At 37.4% G+C, this 24029-nt stretch overlaps 1 protein-coding gene across 16 annotated transcripts in view; it reads left to right on the plus strand.

The window, feature by feature from the left end:
- ERC1 (ELKS/RAB6-interacting/CAST family member 1) overlaps positions 1 to 24029 on the plus strand; it is a 537425-nt gene that overhangs the window by 19105 nt on the left and 494291 nt on the right. For all 16 annotated transcript variants that reach the window (XR_012003004.1, XR_012003002.1, XR_012003003.1 and 13 more), the window contains exon 2: positions 19649 to 20472. Coding sequence is in view for 10 of the 16 variants with exons in the window: in XM_025995462.2 (XP_025851247.1) it covers positions 19804 to 20472 (669 nt within the window). In the remaining 6 variants the exon portion in view is untranslated. The remainder of the gene's footprint in view (positions 1 to 19648; positions 20473 to 24029) is intronic.

Consider the following 24029-nt stretch of genomic DNA (forward strand, 5'->3'; position numbering starts at 1 on the left):
ATTTGGAAAATTTTGGCAACTACTAAGAACAAAGTAAACGCATTTCCTCCCATTCTTTTTGTTTTGCTTATATGGAAATTTGCAAAATCTAGAATATACTGTTAAATGTATATCCATTTTCGTTCACTGTGCTGTAAATATTTTTTATATCAGGCATTAGTTATAAATGTATTTTTTTGTAGATGGTGTATTAAATCATAAAGATTTTACTTAAATATTTCTCGAATGATTAATAAGGCTGGCATATCATAATTTGTAATGTAATGGATCTTTCTACATTTTTTTTTTTTAATTTTTTTTTAATTTTTATTTATTTATGATAGTCACAGAGAGAGAGAGAGAGAGAGAGAGAGGCAGAGACACAGGCAGAGGGAGAAGCAGGCTCCATGCACCGGGAGCCCGACGTGGGATTCGATCCCGGGTCTCCAGGATCGCGCCCTGGGCCAAAGGCAGGCGCCAAACCGCTGCGCCACCAGGGATCCCGGATCTTTCTACATTTTAGGTCATTTAAGTAGATAGGATTCTTGTGTGTGGAATTATTGTATTAAAAAATACGAATGTTTTTAAGACCCTAAGCATAACCATTGTCAGATTTGCTGCTTCCCAAATGCTTTTACATTTTAAGGAAGGAAACAAATGCTTTGAATACAAATGCTTTTATTATTTTAGGGAAAAAATTAAACATTGAATACCTACAATTTTTCACTTGTTTCACTTAAACTTTTAAAGTTTATGAAATGTTTCAGACATGCAAAGAGATAGAATTGTATAATTAATACTTGTATACCCACCACCCAGCTTAAGAAATAAAATATTGTAGGGCTAAAATCTCCTTGTGTAACTTTCCTTGATTATAAATGTCTTGATAAACAATGATGTGGATATTTAGTCTTCAATTATACAAGTCTAAGTCCCAGATTTTTTGGGTCAGAATTCAGAAATTCTCAGATTTTAGAAAGATGGTATGATGCATATACCATATGAATTTAACTTTCCAAGCAGGATTGAGGGGCATCTTCCAATTCCTTCGTCAAACACGGAGGTATTTCTGAATCAATTTAGGTGTGGTTTTGCCACCAAATTGGTTATAAAAGGTTTTGGTTTTCAGAGATTTTTAGAATTCAGATTTGAGGATAATGGCTTGTGAACATGTGCATCTATTCACTGGATTTGTTCAGTTTAATCTGGTAGGATATGTTCATCTTTCTGTCGAACTAATAATAGTTTAGTGTGAGATGTGTAAAGTGAAAGGTTATATATCTACAATTCAAACAATTTCATATTTTAGGATTTTAAGATACCAGGGTATCAGTGAGGACTGGAGTGGTTTGGAAGGGCTGTACAGCTTCCAACTGGACTCCATTACACTAAGTGGCACAGATTGTGATATAATTAGGAACAACTATGATTAATAACCTTGTATTTGCTTCTAAGTATCTGCTTGACAAGATGTTTGTCATAGTGAGAACTTTGATATAGACCTTACAATTAACTTGATTAACTGATTGATAAGAATTACTAAAAACCATGATTACCTTGACTATAGAGTTAACCTTCCATAAAGAAGAATGTAATGGCACTGATGACAAGTGTTAAGTATTATTGCTGGTCCTAGCAGAGGGGCTTTTTCTGGTAAGAATGTCACCAAAACACTGCTACTGTTGCCATATAATTCTGTAATTTTTGGTTTCTGCGAGAATCAGATTAGGGTCATGCAATGTGATGCACAGTGTTAGCAAACCTGATAAGCTGTGTACTGAGAGTGGAAGCAGACACATCTGTGTTTTAACTGATAGGGGTGTGTGTGTGTGTGTGTGTGTGTGTATGTGTCTGTGTGTTTAACCTACTACTCAGAGACTTTATCAGCCAGGAGCCTAGCCCGTTAATTACCATATAGTAGTGCTGAATGGTTGAGGCCTTTTTTAAGCCATTAGTTTATAGTGAGAAGTGTGTATGTGTGTGTGTGTGCGTGCGTGCGTGCTCGTGTGTGTATAAAAGTAATATATACTGTTAAAGGATTAAAAAGAAAAGTATCTGTGCAAGGGAAAAAGTGATTCCATCTGAGTTTTCAGAAATAGTTGCTTACTCTCCAGATAATTCCTGTGTGTATACATACATACATACATACATATGTGTAACCTTTTGTATATTGATGGGATTGTATTATACATATTATACAATTCTTCTATAACTTTCTTTCTTCTTTCAAAAGATATCATAGATGTCTTTATAGAGGTCAGATACAGATTTAAGAAAAATTTTTAATAGAATTTTATTTTATGGTTTGGAGATACCATTATTTAATCTGTTGATGAAAATTCAAGTTCTCTCCCTTTTTGCTGGTACAAATCATAAAATAATTGAACATCCTTGCACATATATCCTTAAATCTGTGAAATTTTAAAAGTGAGACTTCTAAGGTCAGATGGCATGCACACTTGAAATGGATGTGATAGATTCTGCCAAATTGTACTTGAATGGAATTTTAAAATTTGGTCTGTTAATCTTTGCATGGATTGCTTAAGAAAGCAGCATGTTTCTTGCCCCTCGTAACATTTATAACCCTTTAACAAAATGAACAGCATCTTAAAAATGTTGAAATAGTGTTTAAAATATTCAGTTCATTTTCTGATAATAAATGCTAATGCCGATATATATAACTCATCACAGCAGGTTGGACTAGTAATTTTGAGATTTAGTCACAATTTCACATATCATGTTTTATTTTTTTAAATTTTTTAAAAATTTTATTTATTTATTCATGAGAGACACACACGGGGAGGGGGAGAGAGAGAGAGAGAGAGAGAGAGAGAGATTGAGATTGAGAGCAGAGACACAGGCAGAGGGAGAAGCAGGCTCCATGCAGGGAGCCCAACGTGGGACTTGATCCCTGGACTCCAGGATCACGCTCTGGGCCAGAGGGAGGCGCTAAACCGTTGAGCCACCCAGGGATCCCCACATACCGTGTTTTAATATAAATTTTTTTAAAATTTTTTATTTATTTATGATAGTCACAGAGAGAGAGAGAGAGAGGCAGAGACACAGGCGGAGGGAGAAGCACACTCCATGCACCGGGAGCCTGATGTGGGATTCGATCCTGGGTCTCCAGGATCGCGCCCTGGGCCAAAGGCAGGCGCCAAACCGCTGCGCCACCCAGGGATCCCACATACTGTGTTTTAAATAGCTAATAGGTGATATATTTTCTAGTTCACCTTGCACATATCTCAGAGCACATCTACGGCAGCCTGTCCAGTTGCAATTAATTTGAAGTAGGTTGCTATTGAAAGATTTTCTGCTTTCCTTAGATTTATGAATTTTTGGTGTTCTTTGGAGATTTAGGTTGTAGAGAGCTATTATTATCCTTCTAATCTGTGAAGAAAGAGTTGAGACTACTGTTTGCATTTTCATGTTATGCTTGTAGCTATTTGTGGGAAGAGTGAGAATTAAAGGCTGACATACAATCATTGTGTGTTGAAGCCTTTTTATTTTTAGGCCTCTGGGTGTATTTCAGGATTCTGAGAAGCTGTATATGGGTGTCTGTGGGGTGGGCCCCGCGAGGGTGTGTTTTTCGCAGTATGCATATAGGTGTTGGTACAAATGCTCTTCTTGCAGGGAATTAGGATTCTGGAATTTTCTGGTATTCTCTTAATGGTTTTCCTAACCTACTTGACAAACTTTGTGGGGTGAATATGTAGTAGTGGCCAGGTCTGAACTGAGTTTTGTTGTTTTATTTGAAGACCTCAAGGAGATTTGGTAATGAATATGGGAAGTAGGATTTAGGATGTTAAGAAAAACCTTAGATCATAAAGAATTGACCTCCACAGCTATGCCTCTCTCACCTTCCATTTTGTTTCAGCAGCATTTTGGTTCCTTTTAGAAGCTTTGAAGTAGATTATTCTCATAATTACTACTTCTTGTATGGCCATCTGTATATTCTGGTTAAGGGATACAAAAAACACTTTTCCTGTAGGAGCTTAAATTGGAGTTTTCCAGAAGGAACTTTACTAAAGAACTAAGGGAGTAAAACCCCAAATCTCACCTGCCCCCCACTTTTTTTTTTTTAAAGATTTTATTTATTTATTCATGAGACACACACAGAGAGAGGCAGAGACACAGGCAGAGGGAGAAGCAGGCTCCATGCAGGGAGCCTGACATGGGACTTGATCCTGGGTTTCTAGGATCACGCCCTGGGCTGAAGGCAGCACTGAACCGCTGAGCCACCTGGGCTACCCTTGTCCCCCACTTTTATAGAACGTTTTAAAAATAAGAGAAATGGGTTATTTAAAGTAGTATGTGTTTATTGTAAAAATTATAAAATTTACAGAGACAGGATACTATGGGTTTTTTTGGCCTTTTTTTAAAAAAAGATTTTATTTGAGAGAGTGAGGGAGAGCCAGCATGAATGTGGTGAGGGGCTGAGAGAGAAGCAGACTCCCCACTGAGCAGGGAGCCAGATGCAGGACTCAGCCCCAAGACTCTGGGATCGACCTGAATCAAAGGCAGTCACTTAACTGACTGAGCCACCCAGGCACCCAGGATACTACTTTCTTATTCTCATTTAACCTTTAGTTGACATTTCCCAGGCTGGTAGAGCTTATAGGATATATACATTAATTTCCTTTCACCTTAATTGTCTCACATTGATGCTAGGGATGTATATTATATAAAGACACATAATGTCTGAAGTAGATTGGCTTTCACATTCTTGATGGCCTGGCCTTCCCACTTCTTTTCTCCCCTTCCCTTCTTTCCACCACTCTGTCCATATGCTTATAAACATGTAGTGACTGAACACATGCTATGATATACTAACGAGTAACGTGTGTGTGTATTAAAATCCTATTTTCATAGAGTGTATAGTGTAGTAAGAAATATAGACAAAACACATAAAGTATTCCTAAATTCTAGTGCATCTTAAGAAGGGAACAAGCAGCATCACATTTTCTCTGTAGTTCCTACTACTACTTGGTTCTGCAGTGAGTAATGTTTACATATCATCATATTTTAAACTGTTTTTTTGGCTTTCTGTTTTTAGAATTGATTTGTAGACAAAAGACAGTTATAGATCGGAAAATAAATATTATGGACCTATACAGTGTAAAAATAACAGTAAAGGTGATTCATGTGAGGGGCACCTGGATGGCTCAGTTGGTAAAGCATCCAGCTCTTGATTTTAGCTCACATCTTGATTGTAAGTTCAGGCCCTGGGTTGGGATCCACACTGGGTGTGGAGCTTACTTGAAAAGAAAAGAAAAGAGAAGAAAAGAGAAGAAAAGATTCATGGGAGGTAGTTGGATGTACAGGAAACTTGGATTCCTCATCTTATACTGAAATATAGGTAGTAGGAGGCTAAGAGTTTAAATTTGATGGAGAAAAAAAACAAGTTAAAGCATATTAGTTAAAATGATAAAGATAACCATTAAAAATAATGAAACTAAACTGTAGCCCAACAAAAATTGGGGAAAAAATGATTATGAACAAATTTCCTCACCTTTTATGAGGAGAGACTCAAGAAAATATATTTGAAGTTTAGATAAATCAAGAAAGAAATGTACATTTTTTTTTTTTTAACATTTTATTTATTTCTTCATGAGAGACACACAGTGGGAGTCAGAGACATAGGCAGAGGGAGAGGCAGGCTCCATGCAGGGAGCCTGACATGGGACTCGATCCCGGGATTCCAGGATCACACCCTGGGCTGAAGGCAGATAGATGCTCAACCACTGAGCCACCCAGGCGTCCCCATTTAATGTATTTATCATCTACCTTTTATGTGCTAGGCCCCATTCTAAGTGGTGAGTTACAGCAGTGAACAAAAAAGGGAACATTTACTGTCCTCTTGGAGCTTTAATTCCAGTGAAGGAGGCTGGCAATATCAAAATGAAGAAATGAAACAAATTGCATATTATATAGTAATAAAAGCTATGAAGAAAAAGTTAAATAATTTAGAGTTATGGAGGTAACTAGACTAGACTTAAAAGCAGAATGGTCAGAAGTGGTTATTTGTAATGACTGAGGGGAAGATAGTTTAATTTTTATTATTTGAATTTTTATTTCTACGTGTATATATTACTAGTTTAATAGTAATAGTTAATGTCATAGGTATAAATATATTAAAAACATATATTACCAAAATGGACACTAAATATATTTGACTCCAAACATGCTTATAATTTTTTGAAGATTATTATTTAAATAAAAAGTCATAACATCAAGTTCACAGTAAGTTAACACTTCACATCAGGTAGGATGGCTAGATGGACAGTAACAAGTGTCCATGAAGGTGTGGACAGATTAGAACTCTCATACATTGCTACTGAGAATGTAAACTGTTGCAGATACTTTGGAAGACAGTTTGACATTTTCTTCAAATGTTACGTAGAGTTTTCATATTGCTCAAATAATTTTACTCTGAGGTATATACCTAAGAGAATTACAAATATATGTCTATACAAAAATTTGTACATGAATGTTCATAGTAGGATTATTAATAAGGGAAGGAACCCAAATGTCCACCAACTAATGAATGGATGAGCAAAATGTGGAATTTCCATCCAACAAAATATTATTTAGCCATTATATGGAATGAAATAATGATACATACTGCGCCATGAATGAACCTTGAAAACATTATGCTGAATTGAAGAGACACAAAAGGCCTCATATTATATGATTCCATTTATATGAAATATCCACAGTAGACAAATATATGGAGACAGTGGTTATCAGGGCCTGGGAAATGGGGAGTGAATCTTATGGGTTTGTGGGACTTCTTTTCGCAATGATGAAAATATTCTGCAATTGGTGGTATAATTGTACAACCTGGTGAATATACTAAAAATGACTGTACACTTTAAATGGTGAATTTTTTGATATGTGAATTATAGCTCAGTTAAATATTGAAGCAAAAATGAAAAGGCATACAAAGAAAAGTATATTGATTCTCGGTGGGGCGTGGAGGGGAAAAAAGAGTATTAGTATTGGAATATGGGGCTTTTATTAAGTGAAGAATGACCATTTGGCATTTTTAATATGTCTCCCACCCTTAATTTGATAATGTCTATCAAAATGAACTATTATTACTGGTAGCATGTCCTATCCCTTAAGTATGTTGGGCTAGGAAGATAAAATTAAGCAGGAGACACCAACATGTTTGGGGATAGAGGTATAAGGTACGTGTACCAGTGTTTTAAGGATAGGCAGAGGAAGAAGAGCCAATAAAATGTATGAAAGAGGGATTGCCTTAGATAGTAGAAGCAGAAGAGTAGTATTAGAGACACTCAAATAAGGGTTTCAAGATAAAAGTGGTCAGTAGTGTCAAATGCAGTGAAAGTAAAGAGAATCTGTTGATTTTGGCTTATAAGGAAACCATTCTGGCTTTACTCTAAAAGTGTTAGTGGGAGTTTTAGTGCCTAGACCTTTATTTTATGCCAATATACCATTTCTGTTGGATATCTTTATACCAACCATTCCTGAAAAAGTTTTTTTTTGTCCTGATTATAAAAAATAGTACGTGCTTGAAAAAAATCTGTGGTTTGACAAGAAAGTGAGATAACCACCAGAAATCTTACTACCTAGAATTGTACATCCTGCTGAAACTTCAAAAAAAAAAAAAAAAAAACAAAAAACCCCAAAACAGTAACAACAAAAACAACAACAATCTCAGGTAGAGTCTGTGTTTATAACTTTTTCTTTTTTCTCTTTCGTTTGACAATAGATCACAAACATCTTTCTCTGTCATTGAGTATAGAGCTACATCATCATGTATTATGAGATGGTATATTAGTTTTCTAGGTTTGCTGTAACATAATTGCCACAGACGTGGTGAAGTAAAAAAACAGAAATTTATTCTGTTTCAGTCTTGGAGGCTAGAAATCCAAAGTCAGTATGGGCAGACCTTGCTCCCTATGAAGGCACAAGAGAGAATTCCTGGTTTCCTCTTCCTGGCTTCTGGTGGGTCTTGGCAGTCCTTGGTTTGCTGTGTGGCTCATAGCTGTACCATTCTAGTCTCTGCCTCCATCTTCTGCATGTGTGTCTACAACTGAATCTCTTTTCTCATAGGACACCAGTCATTGGATTTAGAACCTACCATAATCCAGTGTGAACTCATCATCACTTGGTTACATCTGCAGACTCTTTTTCCAAATGAGATCACATACATAGGTTCCTAATTGACGTGAACTTAGGGGTGACACTATTCATCCTATTGCAGATAGTAGTTCATTTTATAGTTTTGCCTTAACTTACATAGCCAATGCCCCATTGTTGGACATTTAGATTGTAATTTTTCCCTCTTATCAACATAATGGAATAATATATGTAGTCGGTGATCTAGCTGGCCACTCCCTTGCCCCATCTTAACTGGATGGACATAACGCAGCAATCTTGGCCTAAGATGAATATGATCATCAAGAACTTAGGCCCCTTGGGAATGATAGTTTGGGTTGCCATCAGATAAGCCACTAAGACCTGTAAACAGGATGAAATTAGTGGAGGAGGGAAAAGATGAGTACCATTTATGTTCTTGAGAGACTGCCAGCATCGGTAGTTTGTTTCCAGGAACCTTCCTCTTCTGTGAACCCCTCAAGAACAGAGGCCTACGAGAATCATGGAGAAGCTGCTTCCTGTTCCTGGGTGGGGAAGTGATCCTGCAGCGTGCAAGGGGTGGACTGTGCAGCCACACAAATGTACTGTTCAGATCTCCTGTTGTGGGGAGCAGAATTGCCTCACTTTTTTTTTTTTTTTTTAAAGATTTTGTTTATTGATTGGTGAGAGACACACAGAGAGAAAAAGAGGCAGAGACACAGGCAGAGGGAGAAGTAGGCTCCATGCAGGGAGCCCGATGTGGGACTCGATCCCGGGTCTCCAGGATCACGCCCCTGGCTGAAGGTGGTGCTAAACCTCTGAGCCACCGGGGCTGCCCAGAATTGCCTCACATTTCCTACTTTATTGCCTTTGTACTTTTGTCAAAAATAAGTCGTCCATATATGTGTGGGTGTATTTTACTTTTTAAATTATGAAAGTAATTCATATTTATGTTAAAACCTGAATCAGTGTAGAAATGAAAAAATGTAAAAACCCACCTCTCCTCATGATTTCTTGTATTTTTCTTATAAATTGAAAAAAATGTATCTTGTGTCTCTTACTACTCACAGACTTTCTTTTCTTTCCTTCCTTCCTTCCTTCCTTCCTTCCTTCCTTCCTTCCTTCCTTCCTTCTCTTTTCTGTTTTCTGTTTTCTCTCTTTCTTTCTTTCTTTCGAGCGGTTGGGAGGGAGCAAAAGGAGAGGGAGGATCCTAAGCCGGCTCCAAAGCCCAGTGTGGAGCCCTATGTGGGGTTTGATCTCACAACCCTGAGATCATGACCAGAGCCAAAATCAAGAGTCAGATGCTGGGATCCCTGGGTGGCGCAGCGGTTTGGCGCTTGCCTTTGGCCCAGGGCGCGATCCTCGAGACCCCCGGATCGAATCCCACATCGGGCTCCCGGTGCATGGAGCCTGCTTCTTCCTCTGCCTGTGTCTCTGCCTCTCTCTCTCTCTCTCTCTCTCTCTCTGTGACTATCATAAATAAAAAAAAAAAAAAAAAAAAAAAAAAGAGTCAGATGCTTAACTGACTGATCACCGCAGGCATCCCAGACTTATTGTTTTTAATAGTATTACCATAATTTTAGACTATTACCAGAGTCTTTTTTTTTTTTTTTAAGATTTTATTTATTTGAGAGAGCAAGAGAGCACAGCAGGGAGGGAGACAGGGAGAAGGAGAAGTAGACTCCCCTCTGAGCAGGGAGCCCAATACAGGGCTCAGTCCCAGGACCCCAGGATCATGACCTGAGCTGGAGGACTCTTAACTGACTGAGCCACCTAGGTGCTCCTGAGTCTTGTCATTTCAAAGAATTTAGTTTATTCTTACTCAGTTTTCCCACTTGTGTGAAAGTATGTGTAAGATGAATTCCTAGAAATGTAATGACTAACATTTATTGAAAACTTAGAACTAGATAGATTTTTTTTAAAAAAGATTTTATTTATTCATGTGAGACACAGAGAGAGAGAGGCAGAGGCACAGGCAGAGGGAGAAGCAGGTTCCCTGCAGGGAGCCTGATGCCGGACTTGATCCCAGGACCCCAGGATCACAACCTGAGCCAAAGGCAGATGCTCAACGGCTGAGCCACCCAGGTGTCCCTAGATAGATATTTTATACTTATTCACTGATTTGATTCTTTTAGCCATCTTTTGAGGAGAATACTCTGTCCATTTTTATAGATGAAAATACTGAGGCTCTGACAGATTCATTTGTTTAATGTTACATATTTAAATCATGGAGCTGAACCAACCAGCGCGAGTGCAAGCTTTCCTACTACATGACTAAGCCTCAGGAGTCCGGTAAGAATTAATTCACAGGGAGCTTGTTGGGATGAAATGTATGTAAGGTCTAGAATTACATTTTTGTTACTGCACATTTTTATACTTGCTCCCCAGAAAAGATTTTAGGTCATCCTTTTGGTTTCATACTTGAGCACAGTATTACTAATATGCTTTAGTACAAAGAGCAACAGTGTTAAGGAGGATACTATAAAAATTACATCTCTGTATTCTGAGCACTGTTGCTTCATGATTTGGAATTGTATTTTTAATTTTTGCCATTCCAATTCATTTAGGGAACTTTAAGAAAATGACTTAAAAATTTAAAAAATGGCTATTTAAAAAATAAACCTAATCATTATGAATGTTGATAGTCTTTTATACCTTTAAAAAATTCTTTGCTAAGTGTGTACCACCAAAACTATTAATTTCCTTGCTTATAAGTGTATACCACCAAAACTGGATTAATTTTAGGTATTTTCTTTAAAGATTTTATTTGAGAGAGAAAACGTAAACAGGGGGAGGGGCAGAGAGCGAGGGACAAGCAGACTCCCCACCGAGGTTGGGGCCTGATGTGGGGCTCAATCCCAGGACCCTGAGATCATGACCTGAGCCAAAGGCAGATGCTTAACTGATGAGCCACCCAGGCACCCCAATTTTAGGTTGCTTGACTTTATTTTCTGAGAACACATTGAAATTTATCTTGATAGGGAAACCCACTGTTTTGAGCCTTTTAGGCTAATTTTGAGTTAAGAATGCTTTGGTGAAAAATAGAAATGCTGTAAAAATTATAATTTTTTTGTGGGAACATGGAAATATAATTTGATGGTGAAACTATGTCATTAATAAACACCAAATCTAAGATAAACCAGATTTTTAGTAAAGTTCTTATCAGAAGGAGATTTTAGGAAATTTTTCTAAACATAACTCTGGATAAACTTGCAGAGTTTTAAATGCTGTGCTGATATTTTTTAGTATTTTTAAAAACTCAAAATATAGGGTAAGAATACTCATATGAAGTACTTGATAGGTCTTAGGCTATAATATTAACTTGCCAGAGAATTTAATAGACTGTTCAGTATTAAAAGCAGTGTTGTATCCATAGGCATATTTTTTACACGTGGTTGCTGTGTGTGTGTGTGTGTGTGTGTGTGTGTGAGAGAGAGAGGATAGAATTTAAAATTTTTTTCTTACAAAACGAGAGGAACTAGTTTGTTCTTATTGAGCTTATGATGTCTTTTTGGAATTAAAATGTAGCCAGCGAATTTCCTATTTTTATTTATCTAGGAAGAGCAGTTTGTTTTTAAAAAATTTAAGTCTTGACCGTTTAGAACATTTCTGTGATTTTCAGGGCATAATGTTAGAGGACAGAAATACATAATACATATAGAGAAGGAGGTTGTCAAATTTATGGAATTTGGTTACAATTTAAAAATAAAGTTTATTAACTTGAAAAGTGAAAAAAGGGCTTTTATTATATTTGTCTTACATTGCATTTTTTTATTTTAACTTTTTAAAAGATTTTATTTATTTATTCATCACACACACACACACACAGGCACAGACACAGACACAGGCGCAGAGGGAGAAGCAGGCTCTATGTAGGGAGCCCGACGTGGGAGTCGACCGCTGGTCTTCAGGATCACACCTCAGGTCGAAGGCAGCACTAAACTGCTGGGCCACTGGGGCTGCCCCTTACGTTGCATTTAGTTGCAGTTTCCTTAAACTAATTTCAAGCTTACTACAACCTTCTCAATATAAGAACTATTTTAATGAATTGTATTCAGATTTCGGTTAACTTGTAGATTCAGCAAACATTGCATACTTGATTTGTAATAGGTGTTAGGCTAGGTTTTGGAAATAAGACATTCCTTTAAGGATGCAATTAATTAACTAAAACAGAGTAAGTACATTATTTTGAAAGCCCTTGGTTCCATGAGGGGGTACCTAAATTAGATTGAAGGGTTTAAGGGTCTATGTAGAACTGTGACTATTCTTCCAACAGTTTGGAAGAATGAGCAGTAGGTAGTTAGCCAGTTGATGGGGGAAGAGGAGGGTCATAGAAACAAGAAGAGGGCATGGTATTTTAGGAAATTGTAGGTACTTGTTAATCGTTGTCACATGGAAAAGGAGAGTGGTTAAGTAAACTGCTGTAGGGAGGAAGGCAAGACTGAAGCCATGAAAATCTTACATGCACTGCCAAGGAATTTAGATTTTTATTTTGGGAAGCCATCAAAGGAAGTATGTATGTGTGCTCATGTTATATTTAAATATATTTTAGAGCAGTGGTTCTTAAACTTTTTTGTTCCACCATCCCTATATGCTTTTGAATATCAGTGAGGACTATAAATAGCTTTTGTTTATGTAGGTTATATCTATTACTGTTTACTATTTTGGAAAGTAAAACTGAAAAAAGTAAAACTGAAAAATTTAAAGCGTAAGAGTACCTGAGCATAATTCCATTAGTTGTCAGTGGGATATGCTACATATTATGTGGCTTCTGGAAGACACTACTATACATTTGTAAGAGTGTACAGTGGAAAAGGCAAATGATATCATTGTACTATGAAAATAGTTTTGCTCTCACAGACCTCCTGAAAGGATCTTAGAGTCTTGGGGGTTCCTGACTCTCTATTAGAAGATCATTTTGGCATTGGTGTTGAATTTTTTAGAACCTGCAAAAAGAAACACGTTTTTAAATGTGATACAGTATGTACATGTGTGGGTATATGCCCCCTCTGAAGCAAAGATTTCAGGAAAACTGTATTAGTTTCTTGTGGTATTAAAAGTAAAAAAAAAAACTAAATTAAAAAAACAAACATCTTTCTGTTATGCGGAGCACAGCTGACTCAGGTTTCTGGCTCAAGGTATTTCATGAGGTTGCAGTCATCTGAAGGCTTGATTGGGTTTGGAAGATCTTTTTTGAAGCTATCTCACGTGACTGTTGGCAGGAGGCTTCAAATTCTCACTGTATGGCTCTCTTGTAGGGTAGCTGAATATGCTTACAGATGGTAACTAGCTCCTCACAAAATGAGAGATCCAAGAGAGTGACCAAGACAGAAGGCCCATTGTCCTTTACGAGTTGTCTTGGAAGTGATGCATCATCAGAAGCAAATCACTAAGTCCAGTTCACATTCAGAGAAAGAGGAATTTTGCTTTCCCTCTTGAAGGGAGCAGTATCAAAGAATTTATGGAGATACCTTAAAAACTACCACAAATACTTGTCAGGAGGGTGAGTCATCCATGGGTTTTTTCTTTGCTGCAAGGCTTGCTGGGTATGCTAAGAATTCAAGGCCCTGAGTACTTTTAACCTGGGCCATTTCTCAGGATTGTGTTTGCAGCAAGCCATCTTGAGGTAATGTTTCCCATTGGGACAGAGCAGGCTTACTGCTTGTTATAAAAGTGGTGGATTCCCTAAACTCACTATCCTCAGCTGCGATGCAGACCCGCTGCATGTGTAGTATCTATCTGGACCCCTCTTGTCACCTGTGGGACTTGAGGGTAACAAGGACCCAATGCAGACATGATGCACATATTCTCTGCTGTCCTGTGAGTAATAAAGTTTTTTGTCTCTGACCCAGGAGAGACTCATGTATTCTGTCTGATAGGCAGAGGGGGAAGATTTGAAGTAACCACAACAGATTAAGTAGATAGGGAGTTACAAAATTTAAATAGGAAGCTAACTGAAGGACCCTGGGAGTAATATTATGGGCTCAAACTGTATAGCTGTATGATTTTTTTCACGGGCAATTAGTATTCCAGTTGTATAATCAGTGAAGGTGTTTCTTTTGGATTAATCAAGGACAAGGCAGTTTGGAGTGTGAAATTTTTTCCCCAGACTTTTGTAGTATAATTAATGTACAATAAACCGAATGTATTTAAAGTATATAGTTTGATGAGGGGAGCCTGGCTCACTCAGTAAGTAAAGCATGTGGTTCTTGATATCGTAGTTGTAAGTTTGAGCCCCATGTTAGGTGTAGAGATTTCTTTAAAAATAAAAAACTTAAAAAATATATAATTTGATGAATTTTGACATGTATACACCCATGAAACCATTACCCCAGTCAAGATAATGAACATTTGCATCACCCCGAGAAAGTTTCCTCCTCCTTTTTGATCATGCCTTTCCCAACCCCATCCCCAGGCACACTGATTCCTGTCATAATAAGTTCTAGAATTTTACATACATGGAATCATACTGCATGTTCTTTTTTGTCAGTTGTTTAAAGGGCAAGAATTAATATTTTGTGGTTGTATATCTGGAATATTTATTTATTTTTAAAGATTCTATTTATTTATTCATTCATGAGAGAGAGAGAGAGAGAGAGAGAGAGAGAGGCAGAGACACAGGCAGAGGGAGAAGCAGGCTCCATGCAGGGAGTCTGACGTGGGACTCGATCCCCGGTCTCCAGGATTTGGCCCTGAGCGGAAGGCGGGGCCAAACGGCTGAGCCACTCAGGCTGCCCTGGAATATTTTTAAAAGATTTTTTTTTTTTGGAACACTATCTTTCCTGAAGCTCCTGAGATTAAAAAGCTAGTGTGAAGAATTCAGAGCTAGTAATTTTTTTTCTTTTGTTGTGTAAATGAATATAGTTCTCATAATAATAAAGACTCCACATGCCAGTGCCATTTTGGATATGAAAGTGACTTGAACATTAGAGTGCACCTGCTAATGTTGAAAACTTGATTGGAATTTTTGTTATTGTATCTTAGCCTATTCAGTGTGATTTAGTTACTTGACTACAAGAAAATAGAATTCTGCACAAAAGCACAGTTGAGAATTTTTTTCTTGAATGTGGCAGGGTATTGTTCTCATGGCATGATTCTTGAGACTCTTGACTTACTCCTTATTTTGTTAGTCTGACTTACTTTGTTCTTTTGCCCATCATCTTTTAAAAAAGACTTTCTCCTTAATAGAAAGGTAAATGTGATTATTTAAGCTTTATATCTGGAAGGCCTAAGTACTAGATTAGCAGCACACACTGCCTTAAAACTGTGGCAGCCTTTAATACCCTATGGCGAGTTGAGACGTTCTCAGCAGATGATTGTGGTTAAAGCACAGTAGTTAAGAGCCTCCAGAGCTGTGGAATTAGGTGCCCTAATTCAAATCTTGACCCTACCACTTAATGGGTATGTGACTTCAGATGTCACTTAACACCTATAAGCCTTACTTTCATCATCTCTAAAATGGAGACAATGACAGTACCTATGTTATGGGAGGCTTTTAAATATTACATTAGAGGGGCACTTGGGTGGCTTATGGTTGAGTGTCTGCCTTTGGCTCGGGTGTTGATTTTGGGGTCCTGGGATTGAGTCTCGCATGGGGTTCCCTGTGGGGAGCATGCTTTTCCTTATGGCTATGTCTTTGCCCCTCTCTCTGTGTCTCTTATGAATGAATAAATAAAATCTTAAAAAATATATTAGATCTTATAAAGTTTTTAGCACAATGCCTGACATATGGTAAATACTAAATGTTAGCTTTTGTTATCGTTCAAGGGATTCTGGATAATGAATGGCTCTTATTTTAAGCAATTCATCTTACTTAAAAAGAGAAAAACTTTGCATCCCTCTTTGATCTTGAAATAGAATTCATTCAAACAGCAATATGTAGGTTATTGTCACCTACCTCACAGTCCAGATTAATCATGAAAAGGAAGGGTGCTGGCTGGCTCACTTGGTAGAGCATGTGAATTTTGATCTTGGGTTGTGAGTTCAAGCCACATGTTAGGCATAGAGTTTACCTAAAAAACAAAACAAAACATGGAATTTTTACTTTTTTTTTTTTTTTAATTTTAATCATGAGAAACCCAGAGAGAAGCAGAGACATAGGCAGAGGGAGAAGCAGGCTCCCCGTGGGGAACCTGATGCAGGACCTTGGGACCATGCCCTGAGCTGAAGGCAGATAGATGCTCTACCACTGAGCCACCCAGGCATCCCAAGAAATTTTTACTTCTTAATCTAGGTTATTCCCAGAGAGGAATTTCCAAACATTACTAGTAGAGTATTGTAATTTCTGAACTTGATGTACTATTGCTATTTCTTTTTTAAAGGATTTCTTTATTTATTTATTCATGAGAGACACAGAGAAAGAGGCAGAGACATAGGCAGAGGGAGAAGCAGGCTCCCTGTAGGGAGGATCATGACCTAAGCTGAAGGCACATCGTCAACCCCTGAGCCACCCAGGCGTCCAACTATTGCTGTTTCTGAGATGGAACCTTAAAGATTCAGGCTCTATGTACTTTCTGTTCTTCTTGCTATTACCCTAGGGCTTTACTAATGTTAAGGTGAGACTGCCAGTGAATTTATATTTCTGAAAAATAACCTCTTTGAGTTTGAGTGAAGTATATGGATTCTTTAAATTCCTAATTTTGACTATGTGAGTTACTTGGGTAGTGTTTTTTTTTTTTAATATATTTTTAAAAATTTTTAAATTTGAAAAAAAATTATTTATGAGTCACAGAGAGAGAGAGAGACACAGAGAGAGAGAGGCAGAGACATAGGCAGAGGGAGAAGCAGGCTCCATGCATTGGGAGCCCGACGTGGGATTCGATCCCAGGTCTCCAGGATCATGCCCTGGGCCAAAGGCAGGCGTTAAACCACTGCGCCACCCAGGGTTCCCTTGGGTAGTGTTTTCAGTGAAGAAACATTTAAAAAAATTTAGAGACAAAGTGTGCATGTGAATGGGGGGGGGGCAAGAAGGGGAGGGAGAGGGACAAGCAGACTCTTGGAGGGGCAAGAAGGGGAGAGAGAGGGACAAGCAGACTCTTGGGGGGCGGGCAAGAAGGGGAGGGAAGAAGGACAAGCAGACTCTCTGCTGAGGGAGGAACAGATAATGATGATGATCTTATGACCCTGAGATCATGACCCAAGGAGAAATCAAGGGCGGAAATCAAGAGTCGGATGCTTAACCAGCTGAGCCACCTAGGTGCCCTGGTGAAGAAACACTTAAGACTTCTACATAACAGTGGATTTTTGGAAAATATTATTTAATGTGCTGATCCCCGTTACTTGACCTGAGCCAGTTCTTTTGGTACTGTATTGGAGTACCATGGAGATCTAGTTGATTTATTTTTTGAGAGAATTGAAAGTAGATAGTTGTGATAAATGTTTTTAAAATTGGTTTTTATTATGCTTGTGGAATATGAACATACTTTGCTTTTAAAAAATTCAAGTTTAGGCAGCCTGCGTGGCTCAGCAGTTTAGCGTCTCCTTCAGTCCAGGGCCTGATCCTGGAGACCCGGGATTGAGTCCCATGTCAGGCTTCCTACGTGGAGCTTGCTTCTCCCTCTGCCTGTGTCTCTGCCTCTCTCTTTCTCTGTGTTTCTCATGAATAAATAAGTAAAATCTTTAAAAATAAATAAATAAATAAATAAATAAATAAATAAATAAATAAATAAATAAAATTCAAGCTTTATGAATGTAAAGTGAACCTAAAGTTCACTTTAGATTTTTTGCCCCCAACTTCCCCTTACAATACAAGCTCCCTTCCGCCTATACCATTGCTCTTTGAAATTTGGCATTTCCGTGTAGGAATTCTTTATACAGGTTGTATATATCTATATATCTATGTTAGATATATATCACCTAGTTTTTGGTTTTTCTTTTAATTTTGCTTATAGTATTTTTTGATGTAATACTTAATATGCCATTTTAGCATATTTAAATACATTGTGTTTCTTTATGGTTTTGCTTTTTGTTTCTTACTGTAAGAGATCCTACCTTAACTCAAGTTCACAAGGGTAGAAGGGTATTCTCCTAAGTTTTCTTCTAGTACTTTTGATAGTTTTAAAATTTGTATCTTTGGGGCACCTAGATGGCTCAGTGAGTCAAGCATCCAACTCTTGATTTCATCTCAGGTCAAGGTTGGGCTCCATGCTGGGAACGGAGGCTGCTTGGTCTTCTCTTTCTCTTTCCCCTACCCACACCCCCTGTTCACATAAGCATATGCATACACACACTCTCAAAGAAAAAAACAACTAAGTTTGTATCTTTAATGTACATAGAATTTATTTTTGTGTACTGTGTGAAGTAGGGATGTAATTTATTTTTCCAAGAGCACCAGTTGTTCAAACCTCATTTATTGAAATGATTTGTCTTTTCCTCATTCTTTTGAAATGTTACTTATAGCATATACTAACTTACATATACACTTTAGACTATGTTCCTGTGCCAGTACTATACAATTTTAAATACTGTGGTTTTAATAGGCTCTGAGTTTTTTTTTTTTTTTTAAAGATTTTATTAATTCATGAGAGACACAGAGAGAAAGAGAGGCAGAGACACAGGCAGAGGGAGAAGCAGGCTCCATGCAGGGAGCCTGACGTGGGACTCTATCCCAGGTCTCCAGGATCACACCCTGGGCTGAAGGCGGCGCTAAACCGCTGAGCCACCCGGGCTCCCCAAAGCTCTGAGTTCTTATGAGAAATTCTGCGGGGTCTTATTTGGCTTGAAGTCCAGATTTTTTCCCTCGTGATACCCAGTGGACATTATGCAGTATCCTGTAATCATATACATTGTTTTCTCAGTAAGTGTGTGAATAATACCTATAAATAATAAATGACCTCATACCAGATCAGGTCAGGTTTTGCTGTTAAATGAGTTAAGAAGAAACAAAACGTATAGCTCTTTTGATTTTGGCATTGAAAGTGAGGCGGAATCATGGACCTGTAACTTATCTTGGTATTTAGGGAACAGCTTTCTCCTTTGTTCTTGTGTTACAAATTGTTTACGTTATTCTTATACCTTAACTCTTCAATTTGAATTTTAGGGTCAGCTTGTTGGATTATTTGGAGAATCCTGTAGGGATTTTCTTTAGGATATGAAGTATTTCATGCTTGCACCTTTTTGTTAGATTTGTACTTAAAGTGTTTTTATGATTTTGTGCTATTTGTGAGTAAAAAATTGTATTTTCTAATTGTGTTACTAATGTATAGGAAGATACTGATATTTATATATTTATTTTATATCTAACCGATTTGTAGAATCCTGTTATTTTAATAACTGTGAGTGATCCTGGGTTTTCTAGTTAGAAAATCTTAGGTTCAAACATAGAGTTTTATCCTTTTATTGTTAGTCTTTGTACCTCTTATTTCTTTTTTCCATTTGTGTGGCATGGTTTCAGTATTTAGTTTTGAGACATGCAAAATACTGTTAAAATGATGTTTAAAGTGAAATGTGCTGTAGACAAATTTTGAATGCATGAATAAATAGATGACAGGGAGATCTTTCTTATGTGAGGATAATGAAAAATTTTCTGAGAGGGAGGATTTAATGTGTGATCTTTTCATTACAGATATGGTGTTAGGCATTTCTTCAAGACTGAACAGCTGGAGACCTGTTATTTCTGAGTAGCCTTAGCAGACTTACAGCCATTGAGAAACCTCACGGAATTTCATACTTTGCTTTCTGCTTTACACCTTTCTTGGCACTGAAGTTCATCTTGCAACCATGTATGGAAGTGCTCGCTCAGTTGGGAAGGTGGAACCAAGCAACCAGAGCCCTGGGCGTTCACCTAGGCTTCCTCGTTCCCCTCGCTTGGGTCATCGTCGAACCAATAGTACAGGAGGGAGTTCTGGAAGCAGTGTTGGAGGTGGCGGTGGAAAAACCCTTTCAATGGAGAATATCCAATCCTTAAATGCTGCTTATGCTACATCTGGACCTATGTACCTAAGTGACCATGAAAATGTGGGTTCAGAAACCCCTAAAAGCACCATGACGCTTGGGCGTTCTGGGGGACGTCTGCCGTATGGTGTCAGGATGACTGCTATGGGCAGTAGCCCCAATATAGCTAGCAGTGGGGTAGCTAGTGACACCATAGCATTTGGAGAGCATCACCTCCCTCCTGTGAGTATGGCATCCACTGTTCCTCACTCTCTTCGTCAGGCAAGAGATAATACAATCATGGATCTGCAGACACAGCTGAAAGAAGTGTTAAGAGAAAATGATCTCTTGCGGAAGGATGTGGAAGTAAAGGAGAGCAAATTAAGTTCTTCAATGAATAGCATCAAGACTTTCTGGAGCCCAGAGCTGAAGAAAGAACGAGCCCTGAGAAAAGATGAAGCTTCCAAAATCACTATTTGGAAGGAACAGTATAGAGTGGTGCAGGAGGAAAACCAGGTTAGTGTTATATGTATGCTTACCTTTTTTTTGACTGAAATCGTGTGTGTGAATGAAACGAGCTATTCTCTTTCTTTTCTTCCTTAGGTTTTCTTCTTCTTGGTTCATTTATCTTTTTCCTATTTATCTATTTTCTGTCCTTTTCTTAACCTTTTTTGCCCGGTGCTGTAGTTTTTTTCTGGTTGCCATGTCTCTTTGCTCGCTGTTCTTGCTTGCTTTCCTGCTTGCATTTCCCTGCTTCTCTTTCTCTTCCTGTCTTTTCTTTAAGCCTGTATTACCTTTCTCCAGTTCTCGAGAGAGAGTATAATTTTGCCATGTGCTCTAAGATGCTTTAACGGAATTACTCAGGCTACATATCTTAAGTGTGAGGGATAGGAGTAAGATTTACCATGGTGCTTACTTTGGTAGCACATACTAACTTACGGTGGAAGAAAGGCAATTTGGTAGATTGCTTCTAGAAAATAAATGAAGTAACTAGGCATTATACTTAGGGCTTTGCAGTTTGAGAGCTAAATGCTATTTTATTAGATATATGAGACATTTTTTTTTTCCTCTCCCAAGTTATAGTTGATGTTTTTGGCCACTGTCATGTCACATTGAGTAACATGACTCCAGAGATGTGAACAAATCCTATTCATGCTTCCAGCAATTAAAAAATACATTTTTAAAGATTTTATTTATTTATTTGAGAGAGATAGCAAGCATGAACAGAGGGGAGGGGCAGAGGGAGAGGGAGAAACAGACTTCCCAATGAGCAGGGAGCCAAATGCAGCTGGATCCCAGGACCCTGGGATCATGACCTGAGCTGAAGGCAGATGCTAAACCAACTGAGAACCCAGGCACCCCAGCAACTAAAATCTTAATCATACTTTTTATTTGAGACTTTTACAACTTTTCTTAAATTTACGAGTTTGAATTATTTGCCTCCTTAAAAAATTCTACTCTTAAAGAAAAATTTTAAAGTAACTACCTTATTAATATTATACTTTGTTTTGGAGTTTGGTTAATAAAAATTATGAAGAAAGTAATAAACTTACTTGGATTTCTTTAGGATTCTTGAATAATGCTAAGAAAGGAGTTAGAAGTGATGTCTTTGACGAAGTAAATCTAAGATTTGTTGATTGTTTTACCATTCTATTAACTAACACTTAATTCAGGCATTCATGTCTACTGTTTTGGTTACTTGAAGAAGATTGCTAGTTATATTGTTTTGTATGTTAAAGCCCCAGACTTAATTTTCTAGTAGTAAAAATAGCTTCTTTTCTCTGATCATAAAAATAATACTGAAAAACATAGATATGAAATCAAAATTTGCTCTAGATCCTCCCATATATGGTAACTTTGCTATTCCATGGTTAACATTTTGTTGTTTCTCCCTAATGAACATCTCTGTGCATACACACAGATATAATTTATACAAAGGAATATTATAGGTATTGTGATCTTTTATTTTTATTATCTTTTGTAGCCAACACATCTGCTGTATATTAAAGCCCTATGTCTGAATCATTATTTTAATGCCTATTTACTATTCTCTGTACTACTTAATTTAACATCACAGAGTTAAAAATCTTCAAATTTACTTGATAGTACAATATGAATTAAAAACTAAATATTGGAGCACCTGGGTGGCTTAGTTGGTTAAGGATCCAACTCTTGGTTTCAGCTCAGGCTATGATCTAAGGGTTGTGGGATCAGGTCTAGCATGGGGCTCCACACTCAGTGCAGAGTCTGCTTAAGATTGTCTCTCCCTCTCCCTCTGCACCTCCTCTCTCTCAAATAAATAAATCTTTAAAAAAATGCCTAAACGTTTAATTCTTTTGAATCAGAGATTTCAAAATAATTAGAAATTATGATAATTTTCTCTTCTCAGATATATTATAGCCTCATACTACTTTGCATTTACTTTTTAACCAGCAATTAAATATAATCTGTTATTACACAGACTTGGAATGTCTTATTAGTATAGTTAAATCTCTAAGTCTCTTAGAGATTAAAAAAGAAGAAATGTCCTTTAAAAGGTATTCCTTAGGAAGTTTTTGGGATTTAATCTTTAAGACTTTAAAAACAAAAATGTGAAAAGAAAGAGAAAAACTAAAATAGACCCCAAGTGTTAGATCTTAAAAGTAAGGACGAGGTTCCTAAATGTTGGTTCTGATACATTTATTTAAAATATAGATTTCCAGGTCTCGCTTTATAAATGTTTGGAGATGGAGTCCAGCTTCCCTGGTAGTTCTGAGATAAGCCAATTTTGGGATCTTTAGAATGTGGTACATCTAATTCTTAAACTAGTGTATTGCTCATCTGCCGTAGGGAATTCATGATGATGATTTGAGCTCAGTTGTGACAGAAGGGAAAACAAACAAAGCACGGTTGGCTCAGTGCTTCTTAACCTTTTTTCTGCCTACTGCACTTCAGGATAGTGACAGACTCCTGTGCATAATGATTGTTAACTGTGACAGTGACCCTTGGTAGAAGGAATGTATGTTTAGGAAAAAGTGTTTAAAATCTTAGATATGTTTAAACAAAAAAGCCCATCCTGGTGATTTTGGTATCTCCTCACCTTGAGAATCATGGATGTATAGATAAAATATTCAGATGACATATGACATGGGGGGGGGGGGAGGGAATGTGTTTTCCTCAGTTCACATTTTTGTTCTCAGAAGGTGAAGTACAACACCAAAAGTTTATCATTCCTAGATACATTCTGAAAGTTTTTACAATTGGTGTTGAATTGTAAATTTCAAGACAGAAAAAAAGAATTTGCTTTATTTAGTCTTGTGGTAAGGTATCAATGTAGCATAATGTCTTAAAAATTGTATCTGGGGGCACCTGGGTGGCTCAGTGGTTGAGCATCTGCCGTTGGTTCAGGTCATGATCCTGGGGTCCTGGGATCGAGGTTTGCATCAGGCTCCCCACAGTGAGTCTGCTTATCCTTCTGCCTGTGTCTCTGCCCTCTCTCTCTTTCTGTTTCTCATAAATAAGTGAGCAAGTAAGTAAATAAATAAATAAAATCTTAAAAAAAATCATTATGTATCTGTATTTCAAGGATATTAGGTTATTTATTTATTTAAAGATTTTATTTATTTATTCATGAGAGACACAGAGAGAGGCAGAGACACAGGCAGAGGGAAAAGCAGGTTACATGCAGGGAGCCTGATGTGGGACTCGATCCCAGGACCCCAGGATCACTGGGCTGAAGGCGGCGCTAAACTGCTGAGCCACCCAGGCTGCCCGATATTAGGTTTTTTAATTTGTAAAAATCAGATTGATAAATTAGAGTACATATTGATGGTATTTCAGTGCTCAAATATGAGGTACTTTGTATATGTATTTAGACAGGCATTAACATAGTATGTCTTACTTAAATATTATTCAGTCTCAAATTATTAATAAAAATCAATGGCTGAGCTATAACTTTTTGTGATAAATATATTGTGTCAAGATTACACATGAGTAAACAATTCCCTTTAAAGTTTCTACCTTTCAAGAGTATATTGACACTACATTTGTGTGTGTATAAATGTAATATGTATAAATATAAGCGTATATATAAT

The sequence above is a fragment of the Vulpes vulpes genome, chromosome 8, assembly GCF_048418805.1.
Source record: "Vulpes vulpes isolate BD-2025 chromosome 8, VulVul3, whole genome shotgun sequence".
NCBI classification, from domain to species: domain Eukaryota; kingdom Metazoa; phylum Chordata; class Mammalia; order Carnivora; family Canidae; genus Vulpes; species Vulpes vulpes.